The sequence below is a fragment of the Heterocephalus glaber genome, unplaced genomic scaffold, assembly GCF_053883595.1.
Source record: "Heterocephalus glaber isolate CG9 unplaced genomic scaffold, H.glaber_assembly_v1.0 deba00001737, whole genome shotgun sequence".
NCBI lineage: Eukaryota > Metazoa > Chordata > Mammalia > Rodentia > Bathyergidae > Heterocephalus > Heterocephalus glaber.
Window position 1 is genome coordinate 3,451,155 of NW_028258445.1, and position 21,201 is coordinate 3,472,355.

General features: G+C 34.7%; 1 protein-coding gene across 4 annotated transcripts in view; it reads right to left on the reverse strand.

Moving 5' to 3' along the window:
• The window catches only part of Rbm46 (RNA binding motif protein 46), a 51,229-nt gene that overhangs the window by 8,671 nt on the left and 21,357 nt on the right, over positions 1-21,201 (reverse strand). Inside the window, exons 5-6 of one of the 4 annotated variants that reach the window (XM_087200285.1) lie at positions 8,270-8,343; positions 191-247 (exon numbers count right to left, since the gene is read on the reverse strand). The exons of 2 other annotated variants lie outside the window; for them this stretch is intronic. In XM_087200285.1, the coding sequence (XP_087056411.1) occupies positions 191-247; positions 8,270-8,343 (131 nt within the window). The remainder of the gene's footprint in view (positions 1-190; positions 248-8,269; positions 8,344-21,201) is intronic. One more of the 4 variants, XM_087200286.1, reaches the window with a different exon arrangement.

Consider the following 21,201-nt stretch of genomic DNA (forward strand, 5'->3'; position numbering starts at 1 on the left):
GTTCAGTGTGCACTAGCAGCATGTTCAAAGTTTTGAGAATACCTAAGTATGGAGACCAGTTGGACGTTTTTATTTTATTAGATTTTATTAAATAAGTCTAAACATTTCTTCTTAAAGCCATAAGAATAATTTATGACAGGTTTTCTGTAAACTGAATATATGACAATATTCCTAAGAAACCGTTTCTTACCTTATTTTCTCCAAATTCTTCTACACAGGTCCAGGCTGAAGAGACTGTGTTCCCTGTCTGTAAGCAGTGAAGACAGAAAAGAATTGAGAATTTAGACTAATGCTCCTATATTGGAAGTGCATGGAATCCTTGGTAACTTCTCTTTTGATCAGTAAATAGGAAAACTTAAGAGACAAAAAAAACAGCCACAAAGTTATCATTTCTCAAATTCTGCAAAAGTGAACAGAGTACAGCATTTTGATTTTTAAATTAGAATTATGAGTTAATACATCAGAGAAAACATGTATCTTCCTAAGACAAATAAGTTATTAGTTGATCATTCCAAGAAATATTACCCTACCAATAGAGAAAATATTTCAAAAATAAATGACTGTCCAATTTCTGAAAGCCAAAGAATCTATACAAATTTGTAAAACATAATTGTACAACATTGAATTATTTTACATATGAAATATTTCATCCCTGTCATAAAAAAAATGGATAGCCAAAATAATACCAAAACTTCTACTTCCCAACAGCTAATTTTACTTGAAATCTAATTTAACCATTATATAGTACACTGTGAGTACTTATCAATTTTAATAGTGATTTCTTTATATCCTTGAAACTTTCTGGTAAGAATGCACATACCAACGGTATGCTAAGAAACCATGAAGAGAAGCATAAACAAGTGAAAATGCTTGATGATCTACAAAAAAGTATAGACTTGTAAGTAATCATTTAAAGATTATAACTCAGAGAAAAGTCCCTGTATCTTGTTTTCATATGATAAACTAGGTAACAATCAACTTTAAGCAGTAAAAACAAAAACATCTGTCTAGGGGCTGGGGATCTAGATCAGTGGAGCCAGCACAAGGTCCTGAGTTTGATCCCCAGTATGGGGGGAGGGGAGAGACATCCGTCTGAAAGCACTGAAAACAGCCAAGACTGTGACAGATTATAGGGTCATGATCTTAGACAAGAAGAAAACCCAAGAGGTGGTACAACTCTCTGGGGGATTTATTTCCCTAAAAGGGCTGGTGAATTCTCCAGACAGACAGAAGCAAAGGTGACAAGAGACAGACAAATTTCTTAAGCTAAGAGGACAAAAAGAATAGCTGATGAACCTCAAGCTTCCAGAAAAAGAAGAGCAGGACAACCCCAAAGCTCATACAAGGGAGGAAATTATAAAGATCAGAGGACAAATCAATGCAATAGAGACTAAGAGAACGATACAAAAAAATCAATGAACCCAAGAGTTGGTTCTTCGAAAGAATCAACAAAACTGACAAACCTTTAGCCAACCTTGTCAGAAAAAGGAAAGAAAAGGCCCAAATCCATGCAATTAAGAATGAAAAGGGGGAAATTACAACAGACCCAGCAGAAATCCAGAGGATCATCAATACCTACTTCCAGAACCTATACGCCAATAGGATGGACAACACGGAAGAAATGGACATATTCCTACACACACATGAATTACCAAAGTTGAACGAAGAAGACCTAAAAATTCTGAACAACCCAATATCAACCAATGAAATTGAAAATGTAATTAAAAACTTATCAACTAAGAAAAGCCTGGGCCCTGATGGCTTCACTGTTGAATTCTACAAGACATTTAGAGAGGAACTGCTGCCACTACTGTTTAAACTCTTCAATGAAATGGAAAGACAAGCAATACTCCCAAATTCATTCCTGGAAGCAAGCATCACCTTGATCCCAAAAGCAGAGAAAGGCCCAACTGAAAAAGAGAACTATAGGCCAATCTCACTAATGAACATAGATGCAAAAATCCTTAATAAGATAATGGCAAACAGAATGCAGAACATCATCAAGAAGATCCTACACCTTGATCAAGTGGGATTCATCCCAGGGATGCAGGGATGGTTCGATATACAAAAATCAATTAATGTAATACACTATATCAATAGAGCCAAGGACAAAAGCCATATGATTATCTCCATAGACCCAGAAAAAGCATTTGACAAAATCCAACATGCATTTATGATAAAAACCCTACAAAAAATTGGAATAGATGGTCTCTACCTCAAACTCATAGAAGCCATCTATGAAAAACCAACAGCCAATATCATACTAAATGGTCAAACACTGAAATCCTTCACACTAAAATCAGGAACAAGACAAGGATGTCCACTGTCACCACTCTTGTTCAATATAGTGTTGGAAACACTAGCCATGGCAATTAGACAAGAGAAAGAAATAAAAGGAATAAAGATAGGTAATGAAGAAGTCAAATTGTCATTATTTGCAGATCACATGATACTCTATATAGAAGACCCCAAGAATTCCACCAAAAGTCTTCTAGACTTAATAACCAAATTCAGTCAAGTAGCTGGTTACAAGGTCAACACACAAAAATCAATAGCTTTCCTCTACACAAATGACAGACGCACTGAGAGAGAAATAGGGCAAACAATTCCTTTCACAATAGCATCCAAAAAACTGAAATACCTAGGAATCATCCTAACGAAAGAAATCAAAGACCTCTTCTCTGAAAACTATGGCACTCTCAAAAGAGAGATTGAAGATGATATCAGAAAATGGACAGACATCCCCTGCTCCTGGGTAGGAAGGATTAATGGAGTGAAAATGGCCATACTTCCAAAACTGCTATATAGATTTAATGCAATTCCAATGGAGATCCCAGCAGCATACTTCATAGACCTTGAGAAAACAATCCAAAAATTCATTTGGAACAAGAAGAGACCCAGAAGAGCAAAAGCAATTCTAGGTAACAGAGACATGGCAGGGGGTAGGTATCACAATCTCCAACCTGCAGCTATACTACAAAGCTACTGTGATAAAAATAGCATGGTACTGGCAAAGAAACAGACCTGAGGACCAGTGGAACAGATTAGAAGATGCAGAAACAACGCCAGACACACTCAGCCATCTCATCTTTGACAAAGGAGCCAAACACCCTCACTGGAGGAAAGATAGCCTCTTTAATAAATGGGGCTGGAAAAATTGGGCTTCAACTTGCCAAAGATTAACACTAGACCTATATCTCTCACCATGCACTAAACTAAAATCAAAATGGATTAAACATCTAAATATTAAAATAGAAACTCTGAACCAGTTGGAACAGAGGTTAGGTAGAACCCTTGAAGACATCGGTGTAGGAAAAGATTTTATGAACAAGACCTCAGTTGCCCGTGAACTAGCACAAACAATCAACAAGTGGGATCTCTTCTTATTAAAAAGCTTCTGCACAGCAAGAGAAACCACCATAAGTGAGAAGAGACAACCCACAATGTGGGAAAAAATCTTCACCTGCTCTTCCTCAGACAAAGGTCTACTATCTCGAATCTATAAAGAACTTAAAAAGATCAGACCCCTCAAATTTAAAGACTCAATCCAAAAATGGGCATCTGAAATGAACAGACATTTCTCAGACAAAGAAGTAGAAATAGCAAATAAATACATGAAAAAATGTTCAACATCACTGGCCATTTGAGAGATGCAAATGAAAACAACGCTGAGATTCCACTTCACTCCAGAAAGAATGGCTGCTATCATGAAATCAACCAATAACAAATGCTGGCGGGGCTGTGGGGAAAGAGGAGCCCCGCTCCACTGCTGGTGGGAGTGTGGATTGGTGCAAGCACTGTGGAAATCAGTATGGAGATACCTCATAGAACTAGGACTGGAAGTCCCATTTGACCCCACTATTCCACTGCTGGGGATCTTCCCCAAAGAATTACAAGAATCATACCACAGTGCTATACGTGCACCCATGTTCATAGCAGCGCAGTTTGTAATAGCTAAAACTTGGAAACAGCCCAAATCCCCATCAACTGGAGACTGGATAAAGAAAATATGTTTTTTTATAAAATGGAGTACTACTCAGCTGTAAAAAATGAGAAATTAGAGACAGTTATAGCTAAGTGGATGCACATTGAGGCAATACTCTTAAGTGAAATAAATAGGACACACGTGTAAATACCGAATAGTTTCTCTGGTGTGAGAAACGGAAAGTGTAAATAAGGACTAAATGTATAATAGGTAATGTGAAATAGGAAGAAAAGGGGCAAAGGGGAAGGAAGTGGGAGGGCTAGGGGAAAGGATAGAAGGGAATGGGATTAATATGAGAAAATGGGAAAATAGGAACAAAATTTTTGTAAATAGGGAGGAATGGAGGGGTTGAAGGGAGGGCTGGGCAAGGGTGAAAAATAAGAACCAAGAGAGACTATGTAAAGGTGCAAATTTCCAATGATGAATGTCATTATATTGTATACCTAAAATGTACCAATGATTAGAATGAATAATCGATAATGTAAAATAGGAAGAAAAGGTCCAAAGGGGTAGGGGTAGTGGGAGGGGCAGGGGAAAGGAAAGAAGGGAAAGGAAAAAATGATGAGAAATGGAAAAAATGGAAATGAAGTCTTTGTAAATAGGGAAGAGTGGAGGGCGTGAAGGGAGGGCTAGGAATGGGGAAAAAATAAGAACCAAGATGCATTATATAAAGGTACAATTCCCAATGAGAAATATAATTGTGTTGTATACCTACAATGTACCAATAAAAGAATTTAATACAAAAAAAAAAAAAAAGAATAGCTGAGGTGTCACTAATGAGGCATGACTGGAACCCCGAGCAACACTGAACCAGAACTAGACCAACTTTAACAGAGACTAAATTCAATGTTGACTCTCAATTCCTGCCTCTATTAAAGCAATGTGGGGTTGCCAGTCCTTTGGCTATCTTTCTAATGCCAAAATAAATCTTTTCTGAACAAAGATAACATGACACTACTCTTGAAATGATCTCCACAATTTTTCATATATAATATCTAAACATTCAATCAAAAATAATCAGTCATGGGCCGGGGATTTAGCTCAATGGTTTCACCACCTGCTGTGCAAGCGCAAGGACCCAAGTTCAATCCCCGGTACCAAAATAAATAAATAAATAATCAGTCATACCAGGAGATAAAACAATATCACCTAAAACCAAAAGAAACAACTGTAACAGATCTCCAGGGTATTTAGGTAATAAAGTTTCAGAACCAGGTATTAAAATAACTGCCAGAAATACTCAGGGAAATAAAAGACTAAAAATTTTAGAAAAGGAAATGGAAATCCTAAGAAAGATCAAATGAAATTCTAGAAATAAATAAAACCAAATGATTGTCAATATGTTAGACACAAGTGATGAAAAAAAAATTCATGAACCAAAATACAGGTAAGAATATTCAAACTATATACAAAACAATAGAAAAATATTCCATATGTGAAATACAGTAAAACGGTCTAATACAGGTGTAACTGGAGTATCATAAGGAGGACAAGACAGAAAGATAGGACAGAAGAATATTTGAAAGCAGAATAATTATACCTTTCTGAAACAAATGCATTAAAAAAGATGGCTCACCTAGCAAAAATAACCTTTCAAATATATCAGGTGTATTAAAAATATATTCAGAACAACAAAAACAGATAATTTGCTTGCACATATCCATACAAGAGTAAACATGAGTTAAGTATTCTCTAGGCAGAATAAACAATTCTAGAACAAGCCTGGAAATGTAGGAAGAAATGAAAGATAAAAGAAATGATAAATGTGTAAAAAAATATAAATGTATACTAAGTCTAAAAACTATAACTAGGTATCATGAGGTTCAAAATATGTATGACTTAAAGTACACAGAAATACTAATGACAAATATAAATTAGAAGAAAGGGACTCGGGCCAGGGATTTAGCTCAGTGGCACAGCGCCTGCCTGGCAAGCGCGAGGATCTGAGTTCAATCCCTGGTACCAAAAAAAGAAGAAGAAAGGAGGGAGCAGGGTGGAGGGAGGAGAAGAAGATGACAACAACTGAAGTGTGCTAAGTTCCTAGCACTAATATTGCACTAGAGTTAAGGCAGGTCACAGTCTATCAGATAATCACTAAAAGAATAGTGCAAGATGTAAGACTACAAAAGAAGCAAAAGGAACCATCTGAGAACAAACAAAAAAACATGAAGAAAAAACAGATGGCAAAGCAAGAATCTTAATTCCAAGCCTATCAGTAAACATTAAATGAAAGCTGACCAAACACTACAAAGACTTTGAACAAAAATAACAGGAAACAATTAACAATATATTAGGCTCACTAAGTCTAAGAAATAAGAAAACTGAAGTAAACAGATGGGAAAATATACAAAAACTCTAAGAAAGGAAAACGTAAGTTTACATTAGTACAGTATCAGAGAAAGCAGCCTTTGAGGCAGAAATGCATTATAGAGACAGTGACACAGTAACAAAAGGTTCCCTTCATGAGAAAAATAAAACAGTTCTAAATTTCTCTGCAAAAGCAAAACCTGATAGAACTAGAGGAAGAAAGGATAAAGTTATATTCATAATGTATGATTTTCATACCTTCTCTAAGTAAATGACAGGATTAATGTGGTTTTTGCTAAAAACATTAGAGAAATGTGAATATGAATAGCAAACTTGACCTGAGTTTTTGTTTTTGTTTTGTTTTGTTTTTAATTTTGTGAGATAGGGTCTCTATAGGTAGTTCAGCCTGACCTCAAACTCTCTATGCAGCCCAGGCTGGCCTCAAACTCATGGCAATCCTCCTGCCTCAGCTTCCCAAGTGCTAGGATTACACTGTGTACCACCATGTCTGGCTTGTTTTGTTTTGTTATTTTTCGAGACAGGGTCTCACTATGTAGCCCAGGTTGGCCTCAAACTCAAAGCAATCCTCCTGCCTCAGCCTCCCTAGTGCTAGGATTACAGGTATGCACCACCATGCCTGACTTGTTTTGTTTTGCTGTTTTTTGAGACAAGGTCTTGCTGTGTATTTCAGGACGGCCTTAAACTCACTATGTAGCCCAGGCGGGCCTCGAACTCACAGCGATCCCCCTGCCTCAGCCGCCCTTGTGCTAGGATTACAGCTGTGTGCCCCTACGTACAGCTGACCTAACTGGTATATGAAGTTGTTATGAGCTGAGTTGTGTCTCCCAAAAGTCTGAACCCAAAGTACCTCAGAATGTACCCTTTTTAGAAGATCACTGCAGATGTAAATTAATTAGGATGTGGCCACACTGGAGTAAGGTGGATGTTTAATCGAATGTAATGACTGCTATCCTAACACCATGTCCAGACACAAAGTCAAACATGGAAAAGACACCCATGTTATGACAAAGGCGGAGACTGGATGATGTATAAACAAAGAACTTCAAGGATCACTGGCAAATACTGTAAGGTACAAAAGTCAAAGGACTGGCCCCGACAGGTTTCAGAAGGAACAACACCTCATCAACAGAATGCAAGAAATAAATTCCTGGTGCTGTGCCACAGTGGCCCTTGGCAACTAATATATTAAAATTAACAACTGTAAACACATTTTTAAGTAGGCGTGCAATATTTTCTTTAATTGGGTCAGTTAAAAAAGAACTGAAATGACACAGAATATACCTTATAATTACAGTAAAATGAACAAAATATGACTGTAAAAATTTCTGTAGGTTTGGAAATACCAATAGGCCCAGAAGAAATCAAAGCAGAAGATAGAAAATACTTTTCAACAAGTGATGATAAAATACATCAACTATTAAGAGAAGTGGGTAGCCTTAAAATGCATGTAGTATAATAAAAGAAAGGCTGAAAACTCTAAACTTGGATGGCTTTTTAAATATTTCATATACATTCAAAACTACTGCACCAATCTTACTTTTCCAGGGAACAACAAAAGAAAACATTTTCCAAATATTCTATGATGAAAACATATAGCCAATCTCACTAGTGAACACAGCTGTAAAACTCCTAAAGAAATTATCAAAAATAAAATTTAGCAAATATAACTCCCAATGATAAATATCATATTGTATACCTAAAATGTTCCAATAAACTTAATGAATTAAAACTATAATAATGCATCATGACCAAAATTTGGTTTATTTCAGAAATACAAAGTTGATGTAATTTTCAGGCATCAATGCAATTTGCCACATTAAAGCAGTAAAAGACAAAAATGATGTGATTAAATAAGTACAGAAAATTAATTATCCATTCATGACTGAAAACTCTAGGAATATAAGGGATAAAGTGATAAAGGGCTTCTACAAATAAAATCTATAAGAAACATCCTACCTTAGTGGAGAAATACTCAAAGTTTACACGGATGTCTTCTATCATCATTTGTGTGCAATGCTGAGCAAGCAGTTCTAGCCAGTGCAACAAGAGGAAAAAAGCATAAGGATGTAAAAGAAGGAAAAACTCATTACTGTAGCTGACAAAAGTGTATACACAGAAAAAGTACTGTCGAGTCAAACCATTAGAATCAAGTCAGTAGTTTTATCCATTATATTAAAAGTAAATTATATACATAAAATAGGAATCAGAAATAAAAATTAAAAGAAAACACCTTTTACAATTACACTGAAAAACATTTAAAATGTAGCAAATCTAACAGAAGAGTAAGGTATTTACACAATAAATTACTAAAAGAAATTAAAGAAGGCCTCAAGAGATTGGGCCAGGGATTTAGCTCAGTGGTTTCGCCGCCTGCCTAGCAAGCTCAAGGACCCGAGTTCGATCCTCGATACCAAAAAAAAAAAAAAAAAAAGAAGAGATATATCACGTTCATGAATCAAAACACCTGACAGTATTAAAATGCTATGAATTCCCAAACTGATCTACAGACTTAATTCAAGTCCAGCCAAAAACTCCCAGTAGGATTTTTTCATATAAATTCACAAAATTCATTATTGAAATGCAAGGGCTGAAAAGAGCTAATTTTGAAAAAAATACAAGTAGGAAGGTAGTCTCTACCAAATATCAACTCTTCAGCCAGGGATTTAGCTCAGTGGTTCTGCCGCCTGCCTCACAAGCGCAAGGTCCCAAGTTCGATCCCCGGTACGAAAAAAAAAAAAACTTCATAAAGTTATGTGATTAAAACAACATAGTATTGGGCAAACAAAGAGATCAATAAAATGGAGCATCCAGAATAAGGCACATATCTACATATCCATATAACTAAGTATGTGTGTGTGTGTGTGTATGTATACACACACACACACACACACACATACTTATATAACTAGGAATGTTTGCATGTGTGTGCATACTTTCATAACTAGGCACATCTGCATGTGTGCACATACTTGACTTATGTACAGTGGTACTGCAGAATCTTGAGAAATGACAGTCTTGAATAAATGTTGCTGAGAAAGTAAAAATTCACACTGACAAAGGGAAGGGGGAGGAGCCTGTTCTCATGTTCGCTAAATTTAAGACCTTAAAAAAAGTCTTTGAAAAGTAATACAGGATACTTCATGACCTTGAGATAAGAATTTCTTGGAGAACACAAACAAAAGATCAATTAATTGAATCATATTAAAATGAATAATTTTTGTCAAGATACAGCACAAAGATGGTAAAAAGAAGTCACACACTAGAAAAAGGTATTTATAAATTATACATCCAACTAACAGCTTACATGTTAATAAAGAGGACAAAATGAACTAACAATTAGAATAAAGAGGCAATAGACTTAAGAAACACACCTCAAGAGGGTAGCCTAGAGCCCTCCAATTCTACTAAATGATGCTCGACATCACTAAACCGTGATGTAAAAATGATCACCTCAATGAGATAGCAATATATTCTAGCCAAATTGTCCAAAACTGAAAATATGGATACCTAAGTACTGGCAAGAATACACAACTGGAAGGAACACTCACGTATACTGCTACCAGAGGGTAAATTGGTATAACCACTCGAGAACTGTTTGGCACCATCTACTAACATTTGAAAAACACCACCTGAATTCCACATAACTGCATTCAAATAAGCACCAAAAACAAACTATGTGCAACAATCTTCACAGCATCATTATTCAAGTGGCCCCACACAGCAAGTGCCTTGTTATTTCCATGAAAAACAGCAAACTAAATGATATCATTTCAACAGAATACGTGCTAATCATTTGAGCAAATGAACACAACTGCTACAGCAAACATGGATCGTCCTCATAAACATAATGTTCAAAGGAGCCAGACAAAAATGTATAAAATTGATAAGTTTCAAAAATACAAAGAATAAGTCAGAAGAATGGCTTCATCAGGGAAGGTGGGAGGGAAATGTCTGGAGGGAAATACAAGAAAGTATTCCAGAGTTTTAACACTGTATGGGTGGTGGGTTACACAGATGTGGTCCCTCACAGAAATTCACTGGGCTGAACACTATGTGTTCGCAAGTAATGTTATAACTTAAGAAGTGTTTTTAAAAAATGGAAAATAGGGCCGGGGATTTAGCTCAGTGGTTCCGCTGCCTGCCTCACAAGCGCAAGGACCCAAGTTCGATCCCCGGTACCAAAAAAAAATAAAAATAAAAATAAAAATGGAAAATATAACACCTGCCAGTGAAATACATAAAAGTTGACAACCTGCAATTCTGATAAACTATATAATCAATGATTGTAACAGTTACTATTAAAATAAAACATATAAAATGAAAATGATTAAAACTATAGTAATAATTTTCAGTACAGATACTAAATGGAAAAACTTAAATATGAAACAAATTTTCTCTCATTATGTCTTCACTATTTACCACCTGGAATTTTATAGTAAGTTTTCCATTAACCTCTAATTTGAAAGAAAGTGTAACAGGAAACAAATGAGCTTGATGTGATAGGGCACACCTGTAACCCTAGTACTGTGGGAGGCTGAGGCAGGAAGATTCCAAATTCAAACCCAGATTAGGTAATGTGGCGCCTCAGCAAGACCCTGTCTCAAAATTTAAAAATAAAAAAAAGGGTTGGAGGGGCCAGGGATTTAGCTCAGTGGTTCCGCCGCCTGACTCACAGGTGCAAGATCCCAAGTTAGATCCCCAGTACCAAAAAAAACAAAAGGGTTGGGGATGTGGCTCAGTGTGAAGGCCCTAGGTTCAATCCTCAGTATTATAAAAAAAATCAGAGAACAATACTGGATTTACATTATCAAATAAATTTCAATTTAAATTACAAATAAATTTCCATTAATACAGAAGAGATAGTAACAATGCTCAGAGCAAAAGCAAAAACTAAAAGCAGGAGTCCCAATTCAGCGTTAAACTCAGGATTACCACTTACTGGTGCTTTTGTCCAACATAATTTGCCATTTCACTATGTCATTTCTTTTTTGAAAGTATCAATAGTTAATAAATATATTCTGAGAAATTATTTCAAAGGGAATTATCTGTAACTGAGACAAGAGGAGAGAGACGAGGGAAAAGAAACGCGTGTCAAAAAGCCAAGAGTAAGAATAGGACAAATGAAGTTGCACAGATTAGAAACAGAATCTTTACTTGTTTTCTGTAAAACGGGAATCAGTAAATGTACTGTTTTTAATTTCTACTGTGTAGGAGTAGGAGCCAAAATAAACTAGGTGAGATCACACTAATTCAGATTCTAATTTTCATTAGGGTCGAGGATTTAGCTCAGTGGTTCCACTGCTTGCCTCGCAAGCGCAAGGACCCGAGTTTGATTCCTGGTGCAAAAAAACACTAATTTTCATTAACTTCAATGACATGGTACCGCAGATATATGACTTCTTGCACTACAAGTATAATGAGAATTTTTAAGAGTCACTTAAAACTAACTGTAAGAGCATATTCTTTTTTTCTTTCTTTCTTTCTTTCTTTCTTTTTTGGTACCAGTGATCGAACTCGGGACCTTGAGCTTTCGAGACAGGCGGCAGAACCACTGAGCTAAATCCTCGGCCCTGTACAAGCATATTCCATGTCTTTGAAGATTTGACTGGTCTCTTGGTCTGTGAAAAAATTCCAAATAAACTTTAAAGTAATTGCTATTAAAGATGAAAAACTGTTTTACAGACTAACAGATTTGCCATATTGCTATTACTTCTTTTGAAGATAGAGAGTAAGAGGGTAGGTAGGATTCCAGTTACTCCAAACAGGCCTGGTGAATTAGCATTCTAGATTATCAGAGTGTTTTCTTGCCTTCAGGAAACTAAATTGGAAGCAATAATATAATTTCAGTCTTATACCTGTGTAGAAGAATACAGAAAAAATGAAACGCTAGTATAATGTAAGATTAAAAATAACACCTGCTCGCTTTGACAGCACATATACTAAGATTAAAAATACAGTAAGCTATTGCCAATTATTTATTTGTGAAATTTATGCCAACTAAATATAATCGTGGATGCATAATGAATTTTAAAGGAAATTATAAAATTGTATATAACATGACCCAGTATATTCTATACTACATTTTGTTGACATAGATGAAAATATAAATTTCCTCAGATTGTTTAAAGGCAACTACTAAAACCATAATCTCCTATTCTTCTACTATATATGTTATACATATAATATATACCTCCAATATAAACAACATAGATACCTCAAATATAAATTCACCCATATGCTTCTGTCTGTTTCAAGCTTTTGCATATGCACTCCATGAGCATTTTGGGGGTGGGGGGGGTACCGGGGATCAAACTCGGGTCCTTGTGCTTGCACAGCAGGCGACAAAACCACTGAGCTAAATCCCCAGCCCCTACCACGACCATTTTGAAAATTACATACTGGCAATTTCTACTTCAGTGAAGAAGATACACATCTCATCCCATTAACCACCATTCATAATTTAATTGTTCCTAGGTCTTTGACTGCCAATCCTACTTCAGAAATTTATTTTCCATTCCTTTGTTCTTTCTGCTCAAAGCACAGCCAAAATTTATCTTCCTTCGTTCTCAATTTTTAGCCTTATATATATGCAGAGCATTTAAAAATATTTGTAAAGCACTAACAAAGGAGACACTACTCACATATATAATGCAGAGCGTGACAAATTACACACATACAAAGTCCTTTGGCTTTATAAATCTTTATAAATATCCAAAGTCCTCTGGATAAAAAAGCTACACAACTGAGAATCGCTGTGAGTTCTAGGCCAACCTGGGCTACATAACAAGACCCTGTTTTTAAAAAAAAAACTATATAACAATAAAGAGTAACAAAGTTACTAAATTGTTGATTCATACAGAGAATATGTCATTTGAGATCACTATATCCAATAAAAAGCTCGATATGAGATAAGTAAATGAAGATGAACAGAATAGTCTAAGCAGAGTGAGCTCTATTCGGAAAGGCCTAGAACCATCAGTGAGCAAGTGAAGATCAGTGTACATCTGAAAGCAGGAGGCCTACCTCCACGGTTAGGCAAGGTGGGGCCAAGCAAAAGAGCTTTCTAGGAAGGAGAGGGGACTCCAGGGTACTTGAGTATGCCATTAGAGCAGCTACTGTGGGCTTCAGAGCAAAGAAGTAATGAGAAAACATACTGAAACTCAGTGGGCTCATATGGCTAAACTATGTACAGAAAGCACAGTAAACAGTACCGAGGCACCTGGGGACAAGGGAACAGATGTGAACAAACTGCCTGTCTGAAATATGTCCAGCATCTGGATGGAGGAAAAAACATCCTCATCTACCACCCTGAAAGGGTTGCCACCGGGTGGTAAAGTTTATCCTACAATAAACTTTACAATCCCAAAACCTTCTTGTATACAAGACAGGTTCACAAAAGCTTTCCTCCTTAGGACAGCTCGCTTAGGATTCAGCCAGTGTAGTGTCTGGACCTAGAATATAGATGGGCTTGTAGGACTTTTCTTGAAAAGGAGGTAAAGCATGAAAAGCCCCTCTCATCATATTTTTAGTACAATAATGTGTCAATAATATTTCACAAGTCCACAGCCTGTGATCACCTGTTAAATCTCAGACAAAGGCTAGTATCTCATTGCAACTGTCTGGGAAAGTTGCAAAGAATAGCCTTACCTAACTGGTACCTTGGTTAAGTTATTTAACCAACTTCTTCATTTGTTAAAAAGAAAAAAATGAAAAAGTGTCAAGACTAAAATAAAATCTACGACAACTAATTGTGAGAATGTGTTATGTAAGACATTTAACAGAATTCCTAATATACAGTAAGCATTCAAAGCATTTTAACTATTATTACTTTTATTACATATGACTGGAAACTCTGGTGCTTGCATTTCTTATTAATTATGGGTATAAATGTAAAGTCTAAATATAAATTTATAAAATGAATATAAAATAGAAAAACTCATTTTACACTTATAATTATGAGATAAATGCTGTTATTATCATTGCCATTTTACAGATGAGGAAGCTAAAGTACAGTGAAGTAACTTTTCAAAATCAGCAACATGGCTGGAATATGAACCCAAGAAATCTAGCTCCAAATCTCATATTCTTCTAGCCTCTTTGCCTACAGTTTATACTACATTTTAAGTACTGAATTTCCTTTTGCTGAAATGCTCTATTTCCTGACTCTCTCATACCAGACTAGGTCAGGTTATCCAAACCCACATTCTTTTTATCTCCTGTATAACTTTAGAAGGCTTGTCGAAACCCTAAGTAACATCTCCCTTATTCGAGCAAAAGCCCTATAAAAACACCAAATGTAACTTATTCACAACAGTAATCTTTATATAAAGCACACTGTTCAGTAAGTATTTGCTGATCATATTTTAACAAGGATTAACCAGTTAACAGTTAAAACTGAAACTGACAATGGGGTGAACAATAATAAACAAGAGGTATTCATGTAAGAAGAACAAGGATGCCCAAATCAAACTTTCATAGATCACAATTTGTAAAGGGCAAATTTGTAAAGGCTTCAAAATGTCAAGGCAAGTGGTGTTACAGAATATCACTCTGAGTTGCAACCGTCTAGTAAAAATTCTCCTTTCCCTCATGCGTCTATATACCTGTACAGATTTAAAATAAATTTCAAAAATTTAGGTTTGAGGTTTGATTTTTACTGAGGAACAGAGTTTTTAGTAGTTTTAAAGGACTCAATGGTTCTGGGGTATACTGTCATAATCCACTGCTCTAAAATATTTATTTGACTTGCTTCCATTCAGTGACACATCAAGGGAGATATCAAGGTCTTTTTTTTCCATGTGTCACCTCTTGAGATATTTGAGGATGGCAATCTTATATATATAAGATCCTCTACATAAATATCAGTACTTACAGACTAAACAGCCCAAATAATTCAGTTGTTCACTGCTCTAACTTCATATTTTTCCAGGCTCTCCCTAGTTGTCAAGGGTTAAACTGAGCTACCCAAAAGCAAACATTCCAGATGTAGTCTGAGCAGAATAAAATTATTTGGTCTGGATACTATGTAACTCTTATTTTTCCTTGACTTATATTAATTTGAGAATCTCAAAAGAGTAGTATAACTCTTGTTCCGGGTTTAATAAAATAATACAAATTCTTATTTCTGATTGGTTGGCTTTCATTTTGTCTACTTTAATAATAAAAATATACAAACTGAGGAATATATAAAGATAGCTTGTATAATTTAAAAATTAAAAACATGTACTCTCTGCCCACATTTACAATAGAAAATTATCAAGCCTCTAGAAATTTGCATTCTTTCCAAATTCTCCCTCTAAACTCTTAATTATGAACCTAATTTTATGTTAATAATTCCCTTGCTTTTTAAAAATTATTTTACCATATATTCAATAAGGTATCATTTAGCTTTGCGTGGCTTTAATTTCCTAATCATAATTTTCCATCACCTGAATTCCTTCAATTTAAAAACTGCATCTTTTTGTATTTTATATATTTTTAATAAACCACCTCAAATCTTTTGTGGAATGAAGCAGCAGTGAAAGTGAGTAACTCATCCATTACCAGTTAAAAAGTCAGAGGGCAGATTAATATTCTACCTAGGCTGCTGCACCTCAATATGAGAGAATGTCATCTATACCCACCAAGAAATTGGGATGATGGGAAAGTGAACATTGTAAAAGAGCTTTTAAATTTATAATTTTCTTGAATTAAAATACCACATTATTTAAGAGCATCCCAGGATAAACATAATTAAAGACAACAATTATATTGGTGTTATTTAGTCTCAATGTAAGTATTCACATCTCAGATATAAATATACGTACTGAGAGCTGACTACAGAAATTTTCCTTGTACAAATATCATTAACATAGAAATTCAAATTGAAAGAACTGAAAATAAAAATCATTATTACATAAAAATTCAGATAAAATGTTCAGGCAACGAAATAATTTCTCACCTCGAGGAAAGAATACCTGACATCATGAAGCTATTTCAGAGGGCTCAAAAGACTGGTAAAAAGACTGGCCACACCCTCCCTAAGCCATGAAAGCTTACAGAACAATTCCCCACTTACAGCATAAACCACAAGAAAAATAGCAATAAGAAGGTAAATCAAAATGTAAAAATTTTTAAAACTCAAATGAGTTAATGCTGGTATATAAATAAGAAGAGTCACAGAGACCAGTAATATTTCAATACAAGTATAAAAATGTTAAGTCTACCAAGTAAATCACAGGGGAAAAGTTAAAAAAAAATCACAGGGGAAAAGCTAATAAATAAACTGGGAAACACTTCATATCTGTAAATTCCCTTCAAAAGCTAAGTGAGTACTTTGCACAGTTTAAGTAACTGTATTTTTGCTTATAATCTCTTTTTGCTTCTAATCCTTAAGAGAAAAAAAAATACTTTTCCAATGTTGTGGTATTACTGTTTCTGTATTTGGTATGTCTAAATTTTATACCAAGGAACCCCTCTGGGATTTATCAAACTCTCAATGAAAGACATGTAGACAAATGATATAGAGACATGAAGCTCCCTTAAATTAATGAATACTTCTACTTTACTCTTTTTTGTTTTTGTAGGAACAAAAATAGTTTAAGATATAAATCCAACAGCTTCATAAATCCATAACTACAGACTTGGTCGCTTCTGAAACAAAAGGTAAAAGAGCAGGAGAATAAACAGTAAGCTGTCAGGGCCAGGGATTTAGCTCAGTGGTTTCACCGCCTGCTGCGCAAGCACGACCCAAGTTCAATCCCCGGTACCAAAAAAAAAATGTAAGCTGTCTACACAGGCACACACACGGCTACTTTCATGGACATTCATTTAGCCCACAGCCGGCCAGTAAACAAGCATACTGAAACATGTGCTGCTGACACAAAGCTAACAGAAGAAAAGTTAGTAAGCTTGTAGTCTTATAGCAATATACAAAACGGGATTACAAAATAAGCTAGAAGAAAAACTACTCTAGTATAACCCCCTTTGAAAACATAGGACAATCAAAATGTGCAAAAGAAGAAGTGAAGAACAGGTCAATATATCTATTCTGAAGAAGTAACTGGAATATTATATGTTGCTTTCCATTTTTTCATTAATTCTCATTTACTTTTGTAATTTTTTTAATGATTTTTTAATGATTTTGGTCTGATTACTGCAGAGAAAGGTCCTGAGGATTGAGCCCAGGGTCTTGTTCATGCCTGGCACTTACTCACACTACCAGTGAGCTACAGCCCTTGAGCTGAGCACAGAATTACAGTAAAAATCATTATAGTATCAGTGTAGTGATTATATAATTATCTATTATTATATTATTTACTGGATCAAAGCAATGCAGAAATAAACTAAGTTTAGTTACCCATGTACATTTTAGTTAAAATATAAATACTGTGTTTATAAAAGTTCATAAACAGGTCATTTTTATAGCTCAAGTATCATCTACTAGGAGAAAAATGGCCTATATGTAATTAATACATTTCTACCCAAATGCTATCAATTTAAGGAGCAAGAAAATCTTAGTAGTTATTAATACTCTGGTGGCTTAAAACTTCCAAATAGTTGAGGAAACTAAGATTTTAAATTTTGTTTTGGTTTGAAAACCCACAGGGAAGGGTACCATTCTTGGAAGTGATGTAGTACCAGGTCTTGGATGGGATACACTGGTCTAGCATACAACACAAAGTGAATTTCTCCAGGACTGATGATCCATCAGATATTAATAAGGTAATTTTATTTTAAACAGAAGGTCTGGAGGTAACTATCCCAGAATAATTTTCAAGTTAAAATTGCAAAATAAAGGACAAGGGGTGAGGAGGAAGGAAAGGGGAAATAAAGATGTGCCATGTATAGGAACCTAGTAACCCCAATTAACATAGATACTACATACCATAACGTGAGCTACGACAAATAATATCAACAAGAATGGAAACTGGCATAGAGGAACCTGAGGAGGAGGGGGAGGAAGGGAAGGGAAGAGGGTTTAAAAAAGAAAGAACATGTAAGGTGTGCATGTAACCAATCCCCAAGACAGACATAAACACAGGAACTGCAAACATGTGCAAATAAAATTTTTTTTTAAGTTTTAAAGATCTTTAGGTAACATCGAGATATATATTTGATGGACAATGAATGAACATAGCAGCTCCCTCCCAACTGAAGAGGCATACTTTCTGTCGATCCTTGAAATAAAAAATTGTATATGAAAAAAATAAAATCACAAAATAAATTCATGACAGTAAAACCACTGATAATGTAAAATATGTCTCCATTCACTAGTCCATTTACCAAATGACACTACTACTGCATAAACGATCGTTGTCTACTAAAGACTAAACTAGGAAGCAATAATAAAGGTATGACAAGTTGAAGACTAACTGCAGTTTCTCACACTTTTTTCTGGTTTAAACAAAAACAAAGTAAGGAACAGAGTAGCTAAAAATCAACACAACATTAAAATTTCTTTTAAAGCCACATTAAAAAATATTTAGGTGACACCATGTGGCAAAATTATGAACTGCTATAGACATCTAAGAATGGAACATAATTTATTGTAGCATTTGATATGAAGGAAAATTTTTAAAAGCATTTTTGAAAAATATGACTTAGATGACAAAATTAGGTATTAAGTTTATTAACACAGAAGTATCTGTTAAAAGTAATGTATTAGAACAATTATTTTAGGACTGTATTAACCAAGGATACTACTAAGAAATTCTAGGGTAAATGATCAAGCCTTATTAAATAAATGTATAAGGTTAAAAAATCATACAGATTATAATCATGATAATTTTAAAAAATCATAAGGTTAATAAATCATAATGATTTAACCAGTCAATATAATTACTGGCCACTTACATTTTTATATCATTTTCCTAGATCCTGTTACAGAAAAAAAGACTAGCTTCTAAACTTTCAAGTAAATAACTTGTTTTACAAAATCCTAGAGTCTTCATTTGTCTGTAATTAATGGGAAAATTCAGAGAAGAAAACACCAAGTTATATGTTAGCAAACAAAATAGTTGGCTGAGTAAATCTTTCATTTTTTTATCTATGAAAAAAACAGATATAGCTTTGATTTCTATAGAAGGGGACAAGCTAATTAAGGGTTAATTCTCAGAAAACAAGCTCTTGATTTTAAGTTATTTGAACTCAAATATGTATTAATATCTTAAAGTACTATTCTCTGTCATATACGAGATTTTTGAACACATACTTTAAATAAAACCATATACTTTTTCAATAAAAGACTCCCTAGGGCTCACCAAATAAGACACTAGTATTTTAGGGGTACAGGCAGCGAAGACCACAAAGACTGAATGACTCATCTGTCACTTCAAGGTCACAGTTTGTTGGTGACTGAAATTACAGGGCTCTTGTATTTGAGTGGTAATTGTTCTCTTACACTGCTTCTCTCACAGTACTAACTCCATAATGTTTATGATTAATACAAATGTTACTAAGATGACAATTACGAATACTAGATGACTGTTCAATGGGTCTCACAGAAAAAAATTTCCACAAGGAGTAGCTAAATATATGTTCATGAGGACTGGTCCCTCTTAGAGGGTTAAACACACATAGTTGAGTTAATGGAATTTTGGGCTCACCATTTGGTCATATGAAAACAAATGTGTAAACTGCTGACGCTGATGCCTACTTCTTATTAAGTGAATTTTAACGCAAATTCAACCACTTACTTTTTACTCTTCAAAACATTAGTTTGAGATGGTATCATTAAACTTAGATATGTAATTAAAACTGGAAAAAGTACCTTTCTGAAAGTATTTTCTCCTATTTATAACTTAAAATTCTATTACAATATAACTATTAGCTTAAACATCTACTAAAATTACTCCTTAAAGAAAATCTAGAAAGTTTTTCTTTATTTCAATGAAATTTATTGGCAAATTTTTAAATCTGAAATTCAATTTCTTATTTTTGCATTTCAGCCCATCAATCTGGAAATAACAGCTCATAAGAAAAAAAGCACCAATTATTTTTATATTAAAACTTCTCACAATAACATACTTTCACCCTGCTATTTTATAATTTTAACAGTTAAAAATTATGACAGAAATCAAAACCTGATTTAAATGATATTACAAGGATAGCAAACATGACTACACACACACACACACACACACACACACTCTCACAATCCTTTACCATTCAATGACCAAAACAAGGAATGACTGCCATTTCAAATTGGAGAAGGAACACACAAGTCAGTCACAATGTGAATACTGAAAAAAAGTAAAGTACAAAAGATATTAAAAAGACAAACATTCACACAATGACATTCACAAATCAGGACAGCTTAATCAAGAAAAATTACTTGCTCAGAAGAAAAGCAAGTACAGCCAGAATACAGTCGTTGTAACTAAAAAGTATACCTACAAAGTTAAAGAGGACTAATGAAAGTTTTATTAACTAATGTCCACATCTAAATTTCTCTAACTCTTAAAATAGGACTGAAATCACCAAAACAAACACTATTCAAAACTGCCTGTCATTAACCCTCCTCTGCCGTAAGCTTCTACCGAGTCTGGCCTGCTGTGCCTCTCTGCTCATAACTCCCCTCCAGATTTACCGTAAATCACATCAGGTGGGAGGTGTGCCATTCCTTACACAGTACTCCCACAATAACTTATGCACAGAATTTGTGTATTTGTCTTCTTCATCAGACTGTGAAAACACAAAACAATGTTTTCTTTACCTTTAGCTCCCAAATCCATAGGAAAGCATACTTAGCACTTAAGAATCATCCAAAAGATGTACTGTTTAATTAGAACTTCAGTCATGGCCAGAACAACAGTACACAAATCAGATGAAATTAAATCAGTAACACAAACTACTTTGTAATACAAAGGTTTTCATCTGTGTTTTTTAAAAATTTACTAGTTCTTAAA